At 49.7% G+C, this 20441-nt stretch overlaps 1 protein-coding gene across 2 annotated transcripts in view; it reads right to left on the reverse strand.

The window, feature by feature from the left end:
• LOC147658872 (E3 ubiquitin-protein ligase TRIM39-like) overlaps positions 1–20441 on the reverse strand; it is a 134172-nt gene that overhangs the window by 17532 nt on the left and 96199 nt on the right. For both annotated transcript variants that reach the window (XM_086952078.1, XM_086952077.1), the window contains exon 5: positions 5308–5414. In XM_086952078.1, coding sequence (XP_086808204.1) covers positions 5308–5414 — 107 coding nt within the window. The remainder of the gene's footprint in view (positions 1–5307; positions 5415–20441) is intronic.

A 20441-nucleotide genomic window follows, 5' to 3' on the forward strand; every position in this document is an offset into this window, starting at 1 on the left:
TGTCACCACCACTGGCGGTGGTATCAGGGGAGCCCCAATCCCTACCCTCTCAAGAGGTGTCCCCATCACTGGCAGTGGTATCAGGGAGCCCCAATCCCTACCCTCTCAAGAGATGGCCCCGCCACTGGCGGTGGTGTCAGGGGAGCCCCAACCCCCACCCTCTCAGAAGGTGTCCCCGCCACTGGCAGTGGTATCAGGGAGCCCCAATCCCTACCCTCTCAAGAGATGTCCCCGCCACTGGCGGTGGTGTCAGGGGAGCCCCAATCCCTACCCTCTCAAGAGGTGTCCCCGCCACTGGCAGTGGTATCAGGGGAGCCCCAATCCCTACCCTGTCAAGAGATGTCCCCGCCACTGGCGGTGGTGTCAGGGGAGCCCCAAACCCTACCCTCTCAAGAGGTGTCCCCGCCACTGGCAGTGGTATCAGGGGAGCCCCAATCCCTACCCTATCAAGAGGTGTATCCTCCGCTGGCGGTGGTATCAGGGAGCCCCAATCCCTACCCTCTCAAGAGGTGTCCCCACCACTGGCGATGGTGTCAGGGGAGCCCCAATCCCTACCCTCTCAAGAGGTGTCCCCACCACTGGCGGTGGTATCAGCTGAGCCCCAATCCCTACCCTCTCAAGAGGTGTCCCCACCACTGGCGGTGGTATCAGCTGAGCCCCAATCCCTACCCTCTCAAGAGGTGTCCCCACTACTGGCAGTGGTATCAGGGGAGCCCCAATCCCTACCCTCTCAGAAGGTGTCCCCACCACTGGCAGTGGTATCAGGGGAGCCCCAATCCCTACCCTCTCAGAAGGTGTCCCCATCACTGGCGGTGGTATCAGGGGAGTCGCAATCCCTACCCTCTCAGAAGGTGTCCCCACCACTGGCAGTGGTATCAGGGGAGTCGCAATCCCTACCCTCTCAGAAGGTGTCCCCACCACTGGCAGTGGTATCAGGGGAGTCGCAATCCCTACCCTCTCAGAAGGTGTCCCCACCACTGGCGGTGGTATCAGGGGAGTCGCAATCCCTACCCTCTCAGAAGGTGTCCCCACCACTGGCGGTGGTATCAGGGGAGCCCCAATCCCTACCCTCTCAGAAGGTGTCCCCACCACTGGCAGTGGTATCAGGGGAGTCGCAATCCCTACCCTCTCAGAAGGTGTCCCCACCACTGGCGGTGGTATCAGGGGAGTCGCAATCCCTACCCTCTCAGAAGGTGTCCCCACCACTGGCAGTGGTATCAGGGGAGTCGCAATCCCTACCCTCTCTGAAGGTGTCCCCACCACTGGCGATGGTGTCAGGGAGCCCCAATCCCTACCCTCTCAAGAGGTGTCCCCACCACTGGCGATGGTGTCAGGGAAGCCCCAATCCCTACCCTCTCAAGAGGTGTCCCCACCACTGGCGGTGGTATCAGGGGAGCCCCAATCCCCACCCTCTCAGAAGATGTCCCCACCACTGGTGATGGTGTCAGGGGAGCCCCAATCCCTACCCTCTCAAGAGGTGTCCCCACCACTGGGGGTGGTATCAGGGGAGCCCCAATCCCCACCCTCTCAGAAGATGTCTCCACCACTGGCGGTGCTATCAGGGGAACCCCAATCCCTACCCTCTCAAGAGGTGTCCCCACCACTGGTAGTGGTATCAGGGGAGCCCCAATCCCTACCCTCTCAAGAGGTGTCTCCACCACTGGCGGTGGTATCAGGGGAGCCCCAATCCCCACCCTCTCAAGAGGTGTCCCCACCACTGGCAGCGGTATCAGGGGAGCCCCAATCCCTACCCTCTCAGAAGGTGTCCCCACCACTGGCGGTGGTATCAGGGGAGCCCCAATCCCTACCCTCTCAAGGGGTGTGCCTACCACTGGCAGTGGTATCAGGGGAGCCCCAATTCCCTACCCTCTCAAGAGGTGTCCCCACCACTGGTAGCGGTATCAGGGGAGCCCCAATCCCTACCCTCTCAGAAGGTGTCCCCACCACTGGCGGTGGTATCAGGGGAGCCCCAATCCCTACCCTCTCAAGGGGTGTGCCTACCACTGGCGGTGGTATCAGGGGAGCCCCAATTTCCTACCCTCTCAAGAGGTGTCCCCACCACTGGCAGCGGTATCAGGGAGCCCCAATCCCTACCCTCTCAAGAGGTGTCCACACCACTGGCGGTGTTATCAGGGGAGCCCCAATCCCTACCCTCTCAAGAGGTGTCCCCACCACTGGCGGTGGTATCAGGGGAGCCCCAATCCCTACCCTCTCAAGAGGTGTCTCCACAACTGGCAGTGGTATCAGGGAGCCCCAATCCCTACCATCTCAGAAGGTGTCCCCGCCACTGGCAGTGGTATCAGGGAGCCCCAATCCCTACCCTCTCAAGAGATGTCCCCGCCACTGGCGGTGGTGTCAGGGGAGCCCCAATCCCTACCCTCTCAAGAGGTGTCCCCGCCACTGGCAGTGGTATCAGGGGAGCCCCAATCCCTACCCTGTCAAGAGATGTCCCCGCCACTGGCGGTGGTGTCAGGGGAGCCCCAAACCCTACCCTCTCAAGAGGTGTCCCCGCCACTGGCAGTGGTATCAGGGGAGCCCCAATCCCTACCCTATCAAGAGGTGTATCCTCCGCTGGCGGTGGTATCAGGGAGCCCCAATCCCTACCCTCTCAAGAGGTGTCCCCACCACTGGCGATGGTGTCAGGGGAGCCCCAATCCCTACCCTCTCAAGAGGTGTCCCCACCACTGGCGGTGGTATCAGCTGAGCCCCAATCCCTACCCTCTCAAGAGGTGTCCCCACCACTGGCGGTGGTATCAGCTGAGCCCCAATCCCTACCCTCTCAAGAGGTGTCCCCACTACTGGCAGTGGTATCAGGGGAGCCCCAATCCCTACCCTCTCAGAAGGTGTCCCCACCACTGGCAGTGGTATCAGGGGAGCCCCAATCCCTACCCTCTCAGAAGGTGTCCCCACCACTGGCGGTGGTATCAGGGGAGTCGCAATCCCTACCCTCTCAGAAGGTGTCCCCACCACTGGCAGTGGTATCAGGGGAGTCGCAATCCCTACCCTCTCAGAAGGTGTCCCCACCACTGGCAGTGGTATCAGGGGAGTCGCAATCCCTACCCTCTCAGAAGGTGTCCCCACCACTGGCGGTGGTATCAGGGGAGTCGCAATCCCTACCCTCTCAGAAGGTGTCCCCACCACTGGCGGTGGTATCAGGGGAGCCCCAATCCCTACCCTCTCAGAAGGTGTCCCCACCACTGGCAGTGGTATCAGGGGAGTCGCAATCCCTACCCTCTCAGAAGGTGTCCCCACCACTGGCGGTGGTATCAGGGGAGTCGCAATCCCTACCCTCTCAGAAGGTGTCCCCACCACTGGCAGTGGTATCAGGGGAGTCGCAATCCCTACCCTCTCTGAAGGTGTCCCCACCACTGGCGATGGTGTCAGGGAGCCCCAATCCCTACCCTCTCAAGAGGTGTCCCCACCACTGGCGATGGTGTCAGGGAAGCCCCAATCCCTACCCTCTCAAGAGGTGTCCCCACCACTGGCGGTGGTATCAGGGGAGCCCCAATCCCCACCCTCTCAGAAGATGTCCCCACCACTGGTGATGGTGTCAGGGGAGCCCCAATCCCTACCCTCTCAAGAGGTGTCCCCACCACTGGGGGTGGTATCAGGGGAGCCCCAATCCCCACCCTCTCAGAAGATGTCTCCACCACTGGCGGTGCTATCAGGGGAACCCCAATCCCTACCCTCTCAAGAGGTGTCCCCACCACTGGTAGTGGTATCAGGGGAGCCCCAATCCCTACCCTCTCAAGAGGTGTCTCCACCACTGGCGGTGGTATCAGGGGAGCCCCAATCCCCACCCTCTCAAGAGGTGTCCCCACCACTGGCAGCGGTATCAGGGGAGCCCCAATCCCTACCCTCTCAGAAGGTGTCCCCACCACTGGCGGTGGTATCAGGGGAGCCCCAATCCCTACCCTCTCAAGGGGTGTGCCTACCACTGGCAGTGGTATCAGGGGAGCCCCAATTCCCTACCCTCTCAAGAGGTGTCCCCACCACTGGTAGCGGTATCAGGGGAGCCCCAATCCCTACCCTCTCAGAAGGTGTCCCCACCACTGGCGGTGGTATCAGGGGAGCCCCAATCCCTACCCTCTCAAGGGGTGTGCCTACCACTGGCGGTGGTATCAGGGGAGCCCCAATTTCCTACCCTCTCAAGAGGTGTCCCCACCACTGGCAGCGGTATTAGGGAGCCCCAATCCCTACCCTCTCAAGAGGTGTCCACACCACTGGCGGTGTTATCAGGGGAGCCCCAATCCCTACCCTCTCAAGAGGTGTCCCCACCACTGGCGGTGGTATCAGGGGAGCCCCAATCCCTACCCTCTCAAGAGGGGTCTCCACCACTGGCGATGGTATCAGGGGAGCCCCAATCCCTACTCTCTCAGAAGGTGTCCCCACCACTGGCAGTGCTATCAGGGAGCCCTGATCCCTACCCTCTCTGAAGGTGTCCCCACCACTGGCTGTGGTATCAGGGAGCCCCAATCCCTACCCTCCTAAGAGGCGTCCCCACCACTGGCGATGGTGTCAGGGGAGCCCCAATCCCTACCCTCTCAAGAGGTGTCCCCACCACTGGCGGTGGTATCAGGGGAGCCCCAATCCCTACCCTCTCAAGAGGGGTCTCCACCACTGGCGATGGTATCAGGGGAGCCCCAATCCCTACTCTCTCAGAAGGTGTCCCCACCACTGGCAGTGCTATCAGGGAGCCCTGATCCCTACCCTCTCTGAAGGTGTCCCCACCACTGGCTGTGGTATCAGGGGAGCCCCAATCCCTACCCTCTCAAGAGGTGTCTCCACCACTGGCAGTGGTATCAGGGGAACAGCAAAACACACAAGATTATGGACGGAATGTTGCACATTGGCCAAACATTCACCCCAGTCACAGATCTGGGTTTAATCCATCGCTATTTTGCTCACTACGCCACCCCAGTATCAGGGGAGCCTTGGGTTTGCCTCCTACCTTGAGACTGCCTTGGCAGGTCACACAGGAGCAACAAAACTCTGTCACATTCTCAGACATCTTAGGCCAGTACAAGTGGATGACCAGCCTCTCCCAGGTCTCGGTCACCACCAGATAGGTATCCAAGGGGACGTCATGGGCCGATGCTAAGGAGGAACTCCCTGCACTGCCGAGGGACCACCAGCACCGTTCAGAATTTAGCACACAGCTGAGGGGGTCAGTGCGTGACCCTGCACTTGCCAATTGGCCGAACAGGGCTTTCCACAGTAAAAGCTGCAGTTGTAGCTGGTGGAGGCACACGGAAGGTCTCATTGCGGACACCAGAATATCATTTCATTCAGCACAAATCTACTTACCTTTATATTTCGTCATCTCCTCTTGAGGTTTCTGAATTTTCATAATTTTGTTTTCCTTTTTTTTCTGTTTCTCCGACTCTGGGCCCTGAAACTTCACCTTCTTACACCTGGAAGGAATCACAAATCCTTTTAGTGTTACAGAACGCTAAGAGGCCACAGGATCTGAAAAGAAACAGCACAAACACCCTGGTATTGGAAATAAAATGCTGTAATTACAGGAGCTCTAGCAGGACTGGAGTTGGTGTGTCTTCACTCACACACACACACACACACACACACACACACACACACACACACACACACACACTCACACACATGTTCCTTGTGGGGACTATGCGTTGGTACCTGTCTTATGGGGACTAACCATTCTCAATGTTTATTTTAAAAGTACACCCGTAACAGAAAAATGTTAAGAAAAAATTCAAGATACAGGATCATGCTTCAAATGTGCAAATATTTTGTTATTTATTCGCACGCACAGGACCATCCTTGTGGGGAGTTGAACGCGTGCTACCATGCTTGTGAAGACCCACTCATATTTGCCATCTGTGATTGAATACAGGCAACGGCACCTGGCTAAATGCTTATGTCAGGAACAGTATGCACAAATAACATAATAATCTATTCTCAGATGAATTACTCCACATATTCTAGGGAAACACAACATAGGAATTATGCAAATAATGTGTCAGAAAATATCATACATCATGATTACAGAAAGGCACTTAAAACTGTATTACCCCATTTGCTTAGTGCTCAGAATCTCAGTAAGGAAGGGAAATAAAGCATAAAGAAATTAACAGATGGAATCAAGCAAAAACAGTGTGTGAGGTAACACGCCTTTACCCGGCAGTCTTGACCCCGCAGGACTTTGCCACACATTCCTTTAGCATGCAGTTAGGTATTTTTTTTTAAAGACATAATAATTATGTCATTTAAAAAAGGAGATGTACGGGTTATGGGATTGGTAAGTGTTCAGGGTAACAATGATCATAAAGGAGGTTTTAGGGTTCAGAGGGGGAGAAGTGTACGGGGTAGTAAGGGTTTAAATGGTTTTTCGGGGTTAGGGATGTGTAAGTGTATGGGTAGTCAGCGTTGAAAGGGGTTTTTAGAGTTTAGGGATGAGTAAGATTTCAGGGAAATAAGGGATTTTAGGGTTCAGGGAGGAGTAAGGGTGCTGGGTAGTAAGAGATTTATAGAGGATTGTAGGGTTCAGGGATGGGTAAAGGTTAATAAAGCATTTCTAATTTTCAGAAATGGGTGTGAGTACAAGGTAGTGAGATGTTTTTAGTGTTCAGGGATGGGTAAAGGGTAGTGAGGCATTGTTCAGGGGTGGGTAGGGTGTGGGTAGTAAGGGGTTTGAGGATTATTTTAGGGTTCAGGAATGGTTATGGTATGGAGTGGCAAGTGGTTGCTTATGGTTCAGGGATGGATAAGGTTCCAGGTTACAAGTATTTTACAGAGTTCAGGGTTAAGTAAGTGCACCAGGTAGTACCCCTGGTGATGTCTCCGCCCTCCGGGAATAATAAAAGAAAAACAGCAAACACAGTGCACCTGAAGAAATGGACACACTACCCGGAAAATGCAGCAATTTACTCGGTTGAGGGAGGAGGGTAATAAACTAGCACAAAGGGGGCTCTTCCTGTTTGAGGGAGGTGAAGATGCAAAAAAAATCTCTACCCTGCTCTTTCTCTCTCTCGTTTCCTTCTTGGGAGGGGGACGGGGTAGTCACCTGAGCACACTGGAGGTAGGCCAACCCGCAGGGAGTCAGCAGCAGCAGCACAGGGGCTCATGAAATAATTGCTGGCGGTAAACTCCACCACTACGTGGCCAGCAGAGTTTTTTTGCTAAACTCCAGCTGAGCCGGAGCGCTGAGTAGGCAAAACTGTGAGAGCCCAGTGGCCAGAGCGAAGTTTGCAGCCCAGACTTAGTTTAAAGCAGAGAGCCCAGGCCCTTTAGCACTGTTTAGCAGTGGTAAACTGGCCAGACTCCTAAAGCCAGCATAATATATATATATATATGAATGAACACAACATAATATATATTGGCATAATCTTGAAAAAGAAAATGGGAGCCGGACTGTGCCTCTTATAAAGCGAGATTATGTGTAGTAGACGCTTCAGTTGCTGTGCTATTTCAATTGGAAATGGGTAAAGGATTGTTCCTTCAAATTGACACTCAGTCTCACAAAACACTTTGACCCTGTTGAAGGCTACGGCCGAAACATGTAAGTCACATATTCTTGCACCTTGATGTAAACAAATCAACTTAATAAAAAAAATTGGTGGTGATTAAAGGACTTGTGCAGCTTACTTTCTATACGCTGAAAAAAAATTGCCTGGGACTGTTTCGAAAAAAGCGAGGTTTGCAGAGTGTACATGTCTTCTTCGGTTCCGTAAACTTTTAAAAACTTTTTTGTTCTCCGTTTAATCCCTTTATTCTTTTAGTAGTGTTATGTTCTGGTAAGCGCTGGGATGCCTATTTGGTAACCAGGCGCTATACAAAACTCAGAATAATAATAATAATAATAAATAGATTCCACCTCTACCTCCAATCTGTGTATCGCCTGCCCATAATTTAAACTGATAATACTAGCAGGGTCTAGGTGGATGTGAATGCCAAGGTATTTGACAGAGTTGCAACACCATTCTAGAGGAAACCCACAATCCCAAGGAGTCCTGCTCTCTGTTATTGGGAAAATTACAGATTTGTGCCAGTTAATGCCTAGCCCTGAAAAGCGGCCAAACCGAAGTATTTCCCTTATGATCGGTTAGAGGTTGTCATGTGGGTGGCGCACATAAAGAATGCGGTAGTCTGCATAGAGTGATACTAATAAAGGCCCTGTTTTAATTTGTAGACCCCAGTGGAGATGCCGCTCTTGAAAATTACTTATCAGCGGATCCATGGCTAGTATAAATAATTGGGGGGAAAGAGGACACCCCTGTCGCGTGTCGCACATCAAAGAAAAACGATGCGAGAGCGTGCCATTGATTCGGAGTCTAGCCGTCGGGTTGGTATACAATAGAGCGGTAGTAGCCACAAACCCCATGGGCATCCCCATGCGGCTCATCACTGAGAGGAAAAAGAGCCATTCTAGAGAATCGAAAGCCTTCCCCGGCATCCAATAAGATGCAGCATGCACTTTTGGGTCAATTCTGTGAATAACAGTGAAGAGGGTCCGAAGATTGAGCGGTGCGGACAAAGCCAGACTGTGCAGGGGATATAATATATTCCATTAATTGCAAGAGTCTGCTAGCTATAACCTTAGCCAATATTTCGTAATCTAGATTCAATAATGATAGGGGTCTTAATGAACTGCATAATGAGGGGTCCTTACCAGGCCTGGGAAGGAGGATAATAACTGTGGCTCGAAGCCCTCCGGACTGGGAATATCTAAGCGGAGTATCACCGGGGAATGATCGGAATATGTCCATGGTAAAATCTCTAGGTCGGGAAACCAGCCAGCAACTCCCGGAGAAACCAGCCAATAATCAATTGTGGTCCATGTATTATGGTACACTGAATAATGGGTGTAAGATGTGCCGGTAGGGTTACGCTGCCGCCAAATATCTATTAAGGAAAGTTGTGTGCAAGTCTCTTGTAGTGCACGTCGGGAGAGTGGTTGGAGTCAGGGGACATGGAGGTACTGTCCTATCTGGAATCTAATAATACATTGAAGTCTCCTCCCATTAATAATTAAATTGGGTTCAAGGTTCATCAGGTGTATATGTAGCGCGTGGAAAACGTCTGGAGTGTCAACGTTTGGGCCATAGACGCCCACCAAGGCCGTGAAATGACCCATGAGCATGCCTGTGACAATAAGGAACCTGCCTCCGCTATACGTCACCACTTTGCCAGGACTGAAGGAGGGTCTCTTATGAATAAGGAGAGTGACACCCCAAGCATAGCTGCTATATCTGGCAAAATATATGCGCTCTCCAACTAGAAGCCATATGTGTATCAGCTGCTTTGGGTAGATGTGTTTCTTGTAGGCAGTCGATATCAACCTTATTTCGCACTAAATAATTGAGTACCTGACGGAATTTGCGGGTATTGTTGAGACCTCGTACATTCCAGGACATAAGGCACAGACTAGAGGGACCAACAAAATTACCTATTGGAGCCATAACGGTATAGACAGCAAAACTATGTGACGAGTTGCATATTTAAAAAACAACAATATGTGAAAGTAAAATTTTTATACCATCAGTGAAACTGTAAGACCATGGCACAGTTCCCCCCCCCTTCCATCACCCAGCCTTACCCAATCCCGGGTAAGGCAATACCATGATCCAACAATTAACAGGAAGTGCCAGCTCACGTTACAAATGTGTAAACATCCCTTGGAAAAACACTCCCGCACACACTGAAACCAAAAACAGAGTATAGTGTACACCCTAAGGGGTGGCAACACCACGTCGGCCGAGACAGTAACTGCACACAGCAAAGATGAATAGTAAGCATTACTCATTGTTACCACATAGTCCAAAGAGAGGCTACTGAAGTCACATCAGCCGGTCCCAGTGTTTGAAAAGAGTTCCATACTAGTGTCGGATCCACTATGTGGAGGGGAAGGACCTACACCCCGCAACCCCCAAGGCCAGCTGTTGTTCTTCTTGTAGGCTTTACCGAATTCTTGTGCTTCCATCGGGGTGCCAAATAAGCGAGGGCGACCGCCCACATCTACTTTAAGCCTGGCTGGATAGAGCATTCCATATTTCAGTCCCAAATTTCTAAGGGTTGCCTTCACCCCGTTGAACTTGCGGCGGGCGTCCTGGACCACAACAGTGAAGTCTGGAAAGAAAGAGATTTTGGAACCCTGCCAAATGTTATCACCTCGTTCCCGGGCCAGGCGTAGGACTGAATCTCGATCCCTGAAATTCATGATCCTAGCAATTAAGGGCCTTGGAGGTAGGCCAGGATTAGGCCTAGGTCCAAGGGATCTATTACAAATCCTGGGGTGAAGGCCTCTCTGCCAAAGAAATCCAAATCTCAAGCACGGTGAGAGATCACTGCCAGCGTCGCGGACGGGGTACTGTGGTGGTGGTGCCTCAGTGAGCTTCCAACCTAGGCAGTGAAAGCATCCACAGCCCCAGTCGGCATTGTTCTTGGCTACTGATCACCAGCAGGCATCGAAGGTGCAGCGTTATGCAGCCCAGGGGGCACGTCGCAGGTCCATGCATTTTTAACCATGTGGCCGCAGATTAGTCAGGGAAGCCGCATATGTTCCGACTGCGGTGAGATCCCTTCCAGGCAAGCACAATTCAGGAGAGTTCTTGCACCCGGAGTGCCAGCGAGGACAGCCCAGACGAAGCAGCAGAGGCGCAAAGCAGGTATCAGCCTCAATGCAGGGGCGAGAGAAGGAGCCACCAGGCCGGCCGCGCAGGCCCCAGGATTTGTGTAGCTGAGCTGTCCGCCCCCAGTTTCATGGGCCCCCGTATCTGCCCACGGCTGCACCGTGCCTGGACTGATGTGCCCTGTACCCGGTACAGTCCTGCAGTCGTGTTAGCGATCGCACTGTGCAGGGCAGGCACCGTTATGCCAGGGCGGCTCCAGCGAAACTATACAATACTGCAGGGGGGGAAGCAACCCAGCCCGCCCGCCAAAGGCCCAGCCTCCGCCACTTTCGGCCCCCGCTCAGCTCTCATCCAGGCGAATCCGCAGCGGCTCAGCGCCAGCCGTCAGGCCTCGGTTCTCGCTTCCTAGCCTGTCACAGTTTCCGGCCGCGCCTGCCGTAATCGCTAAGAGGCCACAGGATCTGAAAAGAAACAGCACAAACACCCTGGTATTGGAAATAAAATGCTGTAATTACAGGAGCTCTAGCAGGACTGGAGTTGGTGTGTCTTCACTCACACACACACACACACACACACACACACACACACACACACACACACACACACACAGAAACACACACATACACACATCCACACACACACGCACACACACACACACGCACACACGCACACACACACACACACACACACACACACACACACACACACTCACACACATGTTCCTTGTGGGGACTATGCGTTGGTACCTGTCTTATGGGGACTAACCATTCTCAATGTTTATTTTAAAAGTACACCCGTAACAGAAAAATGTTAAGAAAAAATTCAAGATACAGGATCATGCTTCAAATGTGCAAATATTTTGTTATTTATTCGCACGCACAGGACCATCCTTGTGGGGAGTTGAACGCGTGCTACCATGCTTGTGAAGACCCACTCATATTTGCCATCTGTGATTGAATACAGGCAACGGCACCTGGCTAAATGCTTATGTTAGGAACAGTATGCACAAATAACATAATAATCTATTCTCAGATGAATTACTCCACATATTCTAGGGAAACACAACATAGGAATTATGCAAATAATGTGTCAGAAAATATCATACATCATGATTACAGAAAGGCACTTAAAACTGTATTACCCCATTTGCTTAGTGCTCAGAATCTCAGTAAGGAAGGGAAATAAAGCATAAAGAAATTAACAGATGGAATCAAGCAAAAACAGTGTGTGAGGTAACACGCCTTTACCCGGCAGTCTTGACCCCGCAGGACTTTGCCACACATTCCTTTAGCATGCAGTTAGGTATTTTTTTTTAAAGACATAATAATTATGTCATTTAAAAAAGGAGATGTACGGGTTATGGGATTGGTAAGTGTTCAGGGTAACAATGATCATAAAGGAGGTTTTAGGGTTCAGAGGGGGAGAAGTGTACGGGGTAGTAAGGGTTTAAATGGTTTTTCGGGGTTAGGGATGTGTAAGTGTATGGGTAGTCAGCGTTGAAAGGGGTTTTTAGAGTTTAGGGATGAGTAAGATTTCAGGGAAATAAGGGATTTTAGGGTTCAGGGAGGAGTAAGGGTGCTGGGTAGTAAGAGATTTATAGAGGATTGTAGGGTTCAGGGATGGGTAAAGGTTAATAAAGCATTTCTAATTTTCAGAAATGGGTGTGAGTACAAGGTAGTGAGATGTTTTTAGTGTTCAGGGATGGGTAAAGGGTAGTGAGGCATTGTTCAGGGGTGGGTAGGGTGTGGGTAGTAAGGGGTTTGAGGATTATTTTAGGGTTCAGGAATGGTTATGGTATGGAGTGGCAAGTGGTTGCTTATGGTTCAGGGATGGATAAGGTTCCAGGTTACAAGTATTTTACAGAGTTCAGGGTTAAGTAAGTGCACCAGGTAGTACCCCTGGTGATGTCTCCGCCCTCCGGGAATAATAAAAGAAAAACAGCAAACACAGTGCACCTGAAGAAATGGACACACTACCCGGAAAATGCAGCAATTTACTCGGTTGAGGGAGGAGGGTAATAAACTAGCACAAAGGGGGCTCTTCCTGTTTGAGGGAGGTGAAGATGCAAAAAAAATCTCTACCCTGCTCTTTCTCTCTCTCGTTTCCTTCTTGGGAGGGGGACGGGGTAGTCACCTGAGCACACTGGAGGTAGGCCAACCAGTAGGGAGTCAGCAGCAGCAGCACAGGGGCTCATGAAATAATTGCTGGCGGTAAACTCCACCACTACGTGGCCAGCAGAGTTTTTTTGCTAAACTCCAGCTGAGCCGGAGCGCTGAGTAGGCAAAACTGTGAGAGCCCAGTGGCCAGAGCGAAGTTTGCAGCCCAGACTTAGTTTAAAGCAGAGAGCCCAGGCCCTTTAGCACTGTTTAGCAGTGGTAAACTGGCCAGACTCCTAAAGCCAGCATAATATATATATATATATGAATGAACACAACATAATATATATTGGCATAATCTTGAAAAAGAAAATGGGAGCCGGACTGTGCCTCTTATAAAGCGAGATTATGTGTAGTAGACGCTTCAGTTGCTGTGCTATTTCAATTGGAAATGGGTAAAGGATTGTTCCTTCAAATTGACACTCAGTCTCACAAAACACTTTGACCCTGTTGAAGGCTACGGCCGAAACATGTAAGTCACATATTCTTGCACCTTGATGTAAACAAATCAACTTAATAAAAAAAATTGGTGGTGATTAAAGGACTTGTGCAGCTTACTTTCTATACGCTGAAAAAAAATTGCCTGGGACTGTTTCGAAAAAAGCGAGGTTTGCAGAGTGTACATGTCTTCTTCGGTTCCGTAAACTTTTAAAAACTTTTTTGTTCTCCGTTTAATCCCTTTATTCTTTTAGTAGTGTTATGTTCTGGTAAGCGCTGGGATGCCTATTTGGTAACCAGGCGCTATACAAAACTCAGAATAATAATAATAATAATAAATAGATTCCACCTCTACCTCCAATCTGTGTATCGCCTGCCCATAATTTAAACTGATAATACTAGCAGGGTCTAGGTGGATGTGAATGCCAAGGTATTTGACAGAGTTGCAACACCATTCTAGAGGAAACCCACAATCCCAAGGAGTCCTGCTCTCTGTTATTGGGAAAATTACAGATTTGTGCCAGTTAATGCCTAGCCCTGAAAAGCGGCCAAACCGAAGTATTTCCCTTATGATCGGTTAGAGGTTGTCATGTGGGTGGCGCACATAAAGAATGCGGTAGTCTGCATAGAGTGATACTAATAAAGGCCCTGTTTTAATTTGTAGACCCCAGTGGAGATGCCGCTCTTGAAAATTACTTATCAGCGGATCCATGGCTAGTATAAATAATTGGGGGGAAAGAGGACACCCCTGTCGCGTGTCGCACATCAAAGAAAAACGATGCGAGAGCGTGCCATTGATTCGGAGTCTAGCCGTCGGGTTGGTATACAATAGAGCGGTAGTAGCCACAAACCCCATGGGCATCCCCATGCGGCTCATCACTGAGAGGAAAAAGAGCCATTCTAGAGAATCGAAAGCCTTCCCCGGCATCCAATAAGATGCAGCATGCACTTTTGGGTCAATTCTGTGAATAACAGTGAAGAGGGTCCGAAGATTGAGCGGTGCGGACAAAGCCAGACTGTGCAGGGGATATAATATATTCCATTAATTGCAAGAGTCTGCTAGCTATAACCTTAGCCAATATTTCGTAATCTAGATTCAATAATGATAGGGGTCTTAATGAACTGCATAATGAGGGGTCCTTACCAGGCCTGGGAAGGAGGATAATAACTGTGGCTCGAAGCCCTCCGGACTGGGAATATCTAAGCGGAGTATCACCGGGGAATGATCGGAATATGTCCATGGTAAAATCTCTAGGTCGGGAAACCAGCCAGCAACTCCCGGAGAAACCAGCCAATAATCAATTGTGGTCCATGTATTATGGTACACTGAATAATGGGTGTAAGATGTGCCGGTAGGGTTACGCTGCCGCCAAATATCTATTAAGGAAAGTTGTGTGCAAGTCTCTTGTAGTGCACGTCGGGAGAGTGGTTGGAGTCAGGGGACATGGAGGTACTGTCCTATCTGGAATCTAATAATACATTGAAGTCTCCTCCCATTAATAATTAAATTGGGTTCAAGGTTCATCAGGTGTATATGTAGCGCGTGGAAAACGTCTGGAGTGTCAACGTTTGGGCCATAGACGCCCACCAAGGCCGTGAAATGACCCATGAGCATGCCTGTGACAATAAGGAACCTGCCTTCGCTATACGTCACCACTTTGCCAGGACTGAAGGAGGGTCTCTTATGAATAAGGAGAGTGACACCCCAAGCATAGCTGCTATATCTGGCAAAATATATGCGCTCTCCAACTAGAAGCCATATGTGTATCAGCTGCTTTGGGTAGATGTGTTTCTTGTAGGCAGTCGATATCAACCTTATTTCGCACTAAATAATTGAGTACCTGACGGAATTTGCGGGTATTGTTGAGACCTCGTACATTCCAGGACATAAGGCACAGACTAGAGGGACCAACAAAATTACCTATTGGAGCCATAACGGTATAGACAGCAAAACTATGTGACGAGTTGCATATTTAAAAAACAACAAAATGTGAAAGTAAAATTTTTGTACCATCAGTGAAACTGTAAGACCATGGCACAGTTCCCCCCCCCCCTTCCATCACCCAGCCTTACCCAATCCCGGGTAAGGCAATACCATGATCCAACAATTAACAGGAAGTGCCAGCTCGCGTTACAAATGTGTAAACATCCCTTGGAAAAACACTCCCGCACACACTGAAACCAAAAACAGAGTATAGTGTACACCCTAAGGGGTGGCAACACCACGTCGGCCGAGACAGTAACTGCACACAGCAAACATGAATAGTAAGCATTACTCATTGTTACCACATAGTCCAAAGAGAGGCTACTGAAGTCACATCAGCCGGTCCCAGTGTTTGAAAAGAGTTCCATACTAGTGTTGGATCCACTATGTGGAGGGGAAGGACCTACACCCCGCAACCCCCAAGGCCAGCTGTTGTTCTTCTTGTAGGCTTTACCGAATTCTTGTGCTTCCATCGGGGTGCCAAATAAGCGAGGGCGACCGCCCACATCTACTTTAAGCCTGGCTGGATAGAGCATTCCATATTTCAGTCCCAAATTTCTAAGGGTTGCCTTCACCCCGTTGAACTTGCGGCGGGCGTCCTGGACCACAACAGTGAAGTCTGGAAAGAAAGAGATTTTGGAACCCTGCCAAATGTTATCACCTCGTTCCCGGGCCAGGCGTAGGACTGAATCTCGATCCCTGAAATTCATGATCCTAGCAATTAAGGGCCTTGGAGGTAGGCCAGGATTAGGCCTAGGTCCAAGGGATCTATTACAAATCCTGGGGTGAAGGCCTCTCTGCCAAAGAAATCCAAATCTCAAGCACGGTGAGAGATCACTGCCAGCGTCGCGGACGGGGTACTGTGGTGGTGGTGCCTCAGTGAGCTTCCAACCTAGGCAGTGAAAGCATCCACAGCCCCAGTCGGCATTGTTCTTGGCTACTGATCACCAGCAGGCATCGAAGGTGCAGCGTTATGCAGCCCAGGGGGCACGTCGCAGGTCCATGCATTTTTAACCATGTGGCCGCAGATTAGTCAGGGAAGCCGCATATGTTCCGACTGCGGTGAGATCCCTTCCAGGCAAGCACAATTCAGGAGAGTTCTTGCACCCGGAGTGCCAGCGAGGACAGCCCAGACGAAGCAGCAGAGGCGCAAAGCAGGTATCAGCCTCAATGCAGGGGCGAGAGAAGGAGCCACCAGGCCGGCCGCGCAGGCCCCAGGATTTGTGTAGCTGAGCTGTCCGCCCCCAGTTTCATGGGCCCCCGTATCTGCCCACGGCTGCACCGTGCCTGGACTGATGTGCCCTGTACCCGGTACAGTCCTGCAGTCGTGTTAGCGATCGCACTGTGCAGGGCAGGCACCGTTATGCCAGGGCGGCTCCAGCGAAACTATACAATACTGCAGGGGGGGAAGCAACCCAGCCCGCCCGCCAAAGGCCCAGCCTCCGCCACTTTCGGCCCCCGCTCAGCTCTCATCCAGGCGAATCCGCAGCGGCTCAGCGCCAGCCGTCAGGCCTCGGTTCTCGCTTCCTAGCCTGTCACAGTTTCCGGCCGCGCCTGCCGTAATCGCTAAGAGGCCACAGGATCTGAAAAGAAACAGCACAAACACCCTGGTATTGGAAATAAAATGCTGTAATTACAGGAGCTCTAGCAGGACTGGAGTTGGTGTGTCTTCACTCACACACACACACACACACACACACACACACACACACACACACACACACACACACAGAAACACACACATACACACATCCACACACACACGCACACACACACACACGCACACACGCACACACACACACACACACACACACACACACACACACACACTCACACACATGTTCCTTGTGGGGACTATGCGTTGGTACCTGTCTTATGGGGACTAACCATTCTCAATGTTTATTTTAAAAGTACACCCGTAACAGAAAAATGTTAAGAAAAAATTCAAGATACAGGATCATGCTTCAAATGTGCAAATATTTTGTTATTTATTCGCACGCACAGGACCATCCTTGTGGGGAGTTGAACGCGTGCTACCATGCTTGTGAAGACCCACTCATATTTGCCATCTGTGATTGAATACAGGCAACGGCACCTGGCTAAATGCTTATGTTAGGAACAGTATGCACAAATAACATAATAATCTATTCTCAGATGAATTACTCCACATATTCTAGGGAAACACAACATAGGAATTATGCAAATAATGTGTCAGAAAATATCATACATCATGATTACAGAAAGGCACTTAAAACTGTATTACCCCATTTGCTTAGTGCTCAGAATCTCAGTAAGGAAGGGAAATAAAGCATAAAGAAATTAACAGATGGAATCAAGCAAAAACAGTGTGTGAGGTAACACGCCTTTACCCGGCAGTCTTGACCCCGCAGGACTTTGCCACACATTCCTTTAGCATGCAGTTAGGTATTTTTTTTTAAAGACATAATAATTATGTCATTTAAAAAAGGAGATGTACGGGTTATGGGATTGGTAAGTGTTCAGGGTAACAATGATCATAAAGGAGGTTTTAGGGTTCAGAGGGGGAGAAGTGTACGGGGTAGTAAGGGTTTAAATGGTTTTTCGGGGTTAGGGATGTGTAAGTGTATGGGTAGTCAGCGTTGAAAGGGGTTTTTAGAGTTTAGGGATGAGTAAGATTTCAGGGAAATAAGGGATTTTAGGGTTCAGGGAGGAGTAAGGGTGCTGGGTAGTAAGAGATTTATAGAGGATTGTAGGGTTCAGGGATGGGTAAAGGTTAATAAAGCATTTCTAATTTTCAGAAATGGGTGTGAGTACAAGGTAGTGAGATGTTTTTAGTGTTCAGGGATGGGTAAAGGGTAGTGAGGCATTGTTCAGGGGTGGGTAGGGTGTGGGTAGTAAGGGGTTTGAGGATTATTTTAGGGTTCAGGAATGGTTATGGTATGGAGTGGCAAGTGGTTGCTTATGGTTCAGGGATGGATAAGGTTCCAGGTTACAAGTATTTTACAGAGTTCAGGGTTAAGTAAGTGCACCAGGTAGTACCCCTGGTGATGTCTCCGCCCTCCGGGAATAATAAAAGAAAAACAGCAAACACAGTGCACCTGAAGAAATGGACACACTACCCGGAAAATGCAGCAATTTACTCGGTTGAGGGAGGAGGGTAATAAACTAGCACAAAGGGGGCTCTTCCTGTTTGAGGGAGGTGAAGATGCAAAAAAAATCTCTACCCTGCTCTTTCTCTCTCTCGTTTCCTTCTTGGGAGGGGGACGGGGTAGTCACCTGAGCACACTGGAGGTAGGCCAACCAGTAGGGAGTCAGCAGCAGCAGCACAGGGGCTCATGAAATAATTGCTGGCGGTAAACTCCACCACTACGTGGCCAGCAGAGTTTTTTTGCTAAACTCCAGCTGAGCCGGAGCGCTGAGTAGGCAAAACTGTGAGAGCCCAGTGGCCAGAGCGAAGTTTGCAGCCCAGACTTAGTTTAAAGCAGAGAGCCCAGGCCCTTTAGCACTGTTTAGCAGTGGTAAACTGGCCAGACTCCTAAAGCCAGCATAATATATATATATATATGAATGAACACAACATAATATATATTGGCATAATCTTGAAAAAGAAAATGGGAGCCGGACTGTGCCTCTTATAAAGCGAGATTATGTGTAGTAGACGCTTCAGTTGCTGTGCTATTTCAATTGGAAATGGGTAAAGGATTGTTCCTTCAAATTGACACTCAGTCTCACAAAACACTTTGACCCTGTTGAAGGCTACGGCCGAAACATGTAAGTCACATATTCTTGCACCTTGATGTAAACAAATCAACTTAATAAAAAAAATTGGTGGTGATTAAAGGACTTGTGCAGCTTACTTTCTATACGCTGAAAAAAAATTGCCTGGGACTGTTTCGAAAAAAGCGAGGTTTGCAGAGTGTACATGTCTTCTTCGGTTCCGTAAACTTTTAAAAACTTTTTTGTTCTCCGTTTAATCCCTTTATTCTTTTAGTAGTGTTATGTTCTGGTAAGCGCTGGGATGCCTATTTGGTAACCAGGCGCTATACAAAACTCAGAATAATAATAATAATAATAAATAGATTCCACCTCTACCTCCAATCTGTGTATCGCCTGCCCATAATTTAAACTGATAATACTAGCAGGGTCTAGGTGGATGTGAATGCCAAGGTATTTGACAGAGTTGCAACACCATTCTAGAGGAAACCCACAATCCCAAGGAGTCCTGCTCTCTGTTATTGGGAAAATTACAGATTTGTGCCAGTTAATGCCTAGCCCTGAAAAGCGGCCAAACCGAAGTATTTCCCTTATGATCGGTTAGAGGTTGTCATGTGGGTGGCGCACATAAAGAATGCGGTAGTCTGCATAGAGTGATACTAATAAAGGCCCTGTTTTAATTTGTAGACCCCAGTGGAGATGCCGCTCTTGAAAATTACTTATCAGCGGATCCATGGCTAGTATAAATAATTGGGGGGAAAGAGGACACCCCTGTCGCGTGTCGCACATCAAAGAAAAACGATGCGAGAGCGTGCCATTGATTCGGAGTCTAGCCGTCGGGTTGGTATACAATAGAGCGGTAGTAGCCACAAACCCCATGGGCATCCCCATGCGGCTCATCACTGAGAGGAAAAAGAGCCATTCTAGAGAATCGAAAGCCTTCCCCGGCATCCAATAAGATGCAGCATGCACTTTTGGGTCAATTCTGTGAATAACAGTGAAGAGGGTCCGAAGATTGAGCGGTGCGGACAAAGCCAGACTGTGCAGGGGATATAATATATTCCATTAATTGCAAGAGTCTGCTAGCTATAACCTTAGCCAATATTTCGTAATCTAGATTCAATAATGATAGGGGTCTTAATGAACTGCATAATGAGGGGTCCTTACCAGGCCTGGGAAGGAGGATAATAACTGTGGCTCGAAGCCCTCCGGACTGGGAATATCTAAGCGGAGTATCACCGGGGAATGATCGGAATATGTCCATGGTAAAATCTCTAGGTCGGGAAACCAGCCAGCAACTCCCGGAGAAACCAGCCAATAATCAATTGTGGTCCATGTATTATGGTACACTGAATAATGGGTGTAAGATGTGCCGGTAGGGTTACGCTGCCGCCAAATATCTATTAAGGAAAGTTGTGTGCAAGTCTCTTGTAGTGCACGTCGGGAGAGTGGTTGGAGTCAGGGGACATGGAGGTACTGTCCTATCTGGAATCTAATAATACATTGAAGTCTCCTCCCATTAATAATTAAATTGGGTTCAAGGTTCATCAGGTGTATATGTAGCGC

The sequence above is a fragment of the Lissotriton vulgaris genome, unplaced genomic scaffold (assembly GCF_964263255.1).
Source record: "Lissotriton vulgaris unplaced genomic scaffold, aLisVul1.2 SCAFFOLD_965, whole genome shotgun sequence".
Lineage (NCBI taxonomy): Eukaryota > Metazoa > Chordata > Amphibia > Caudata > Salamandridae > Lissotriton > Lissotriton vulgaris.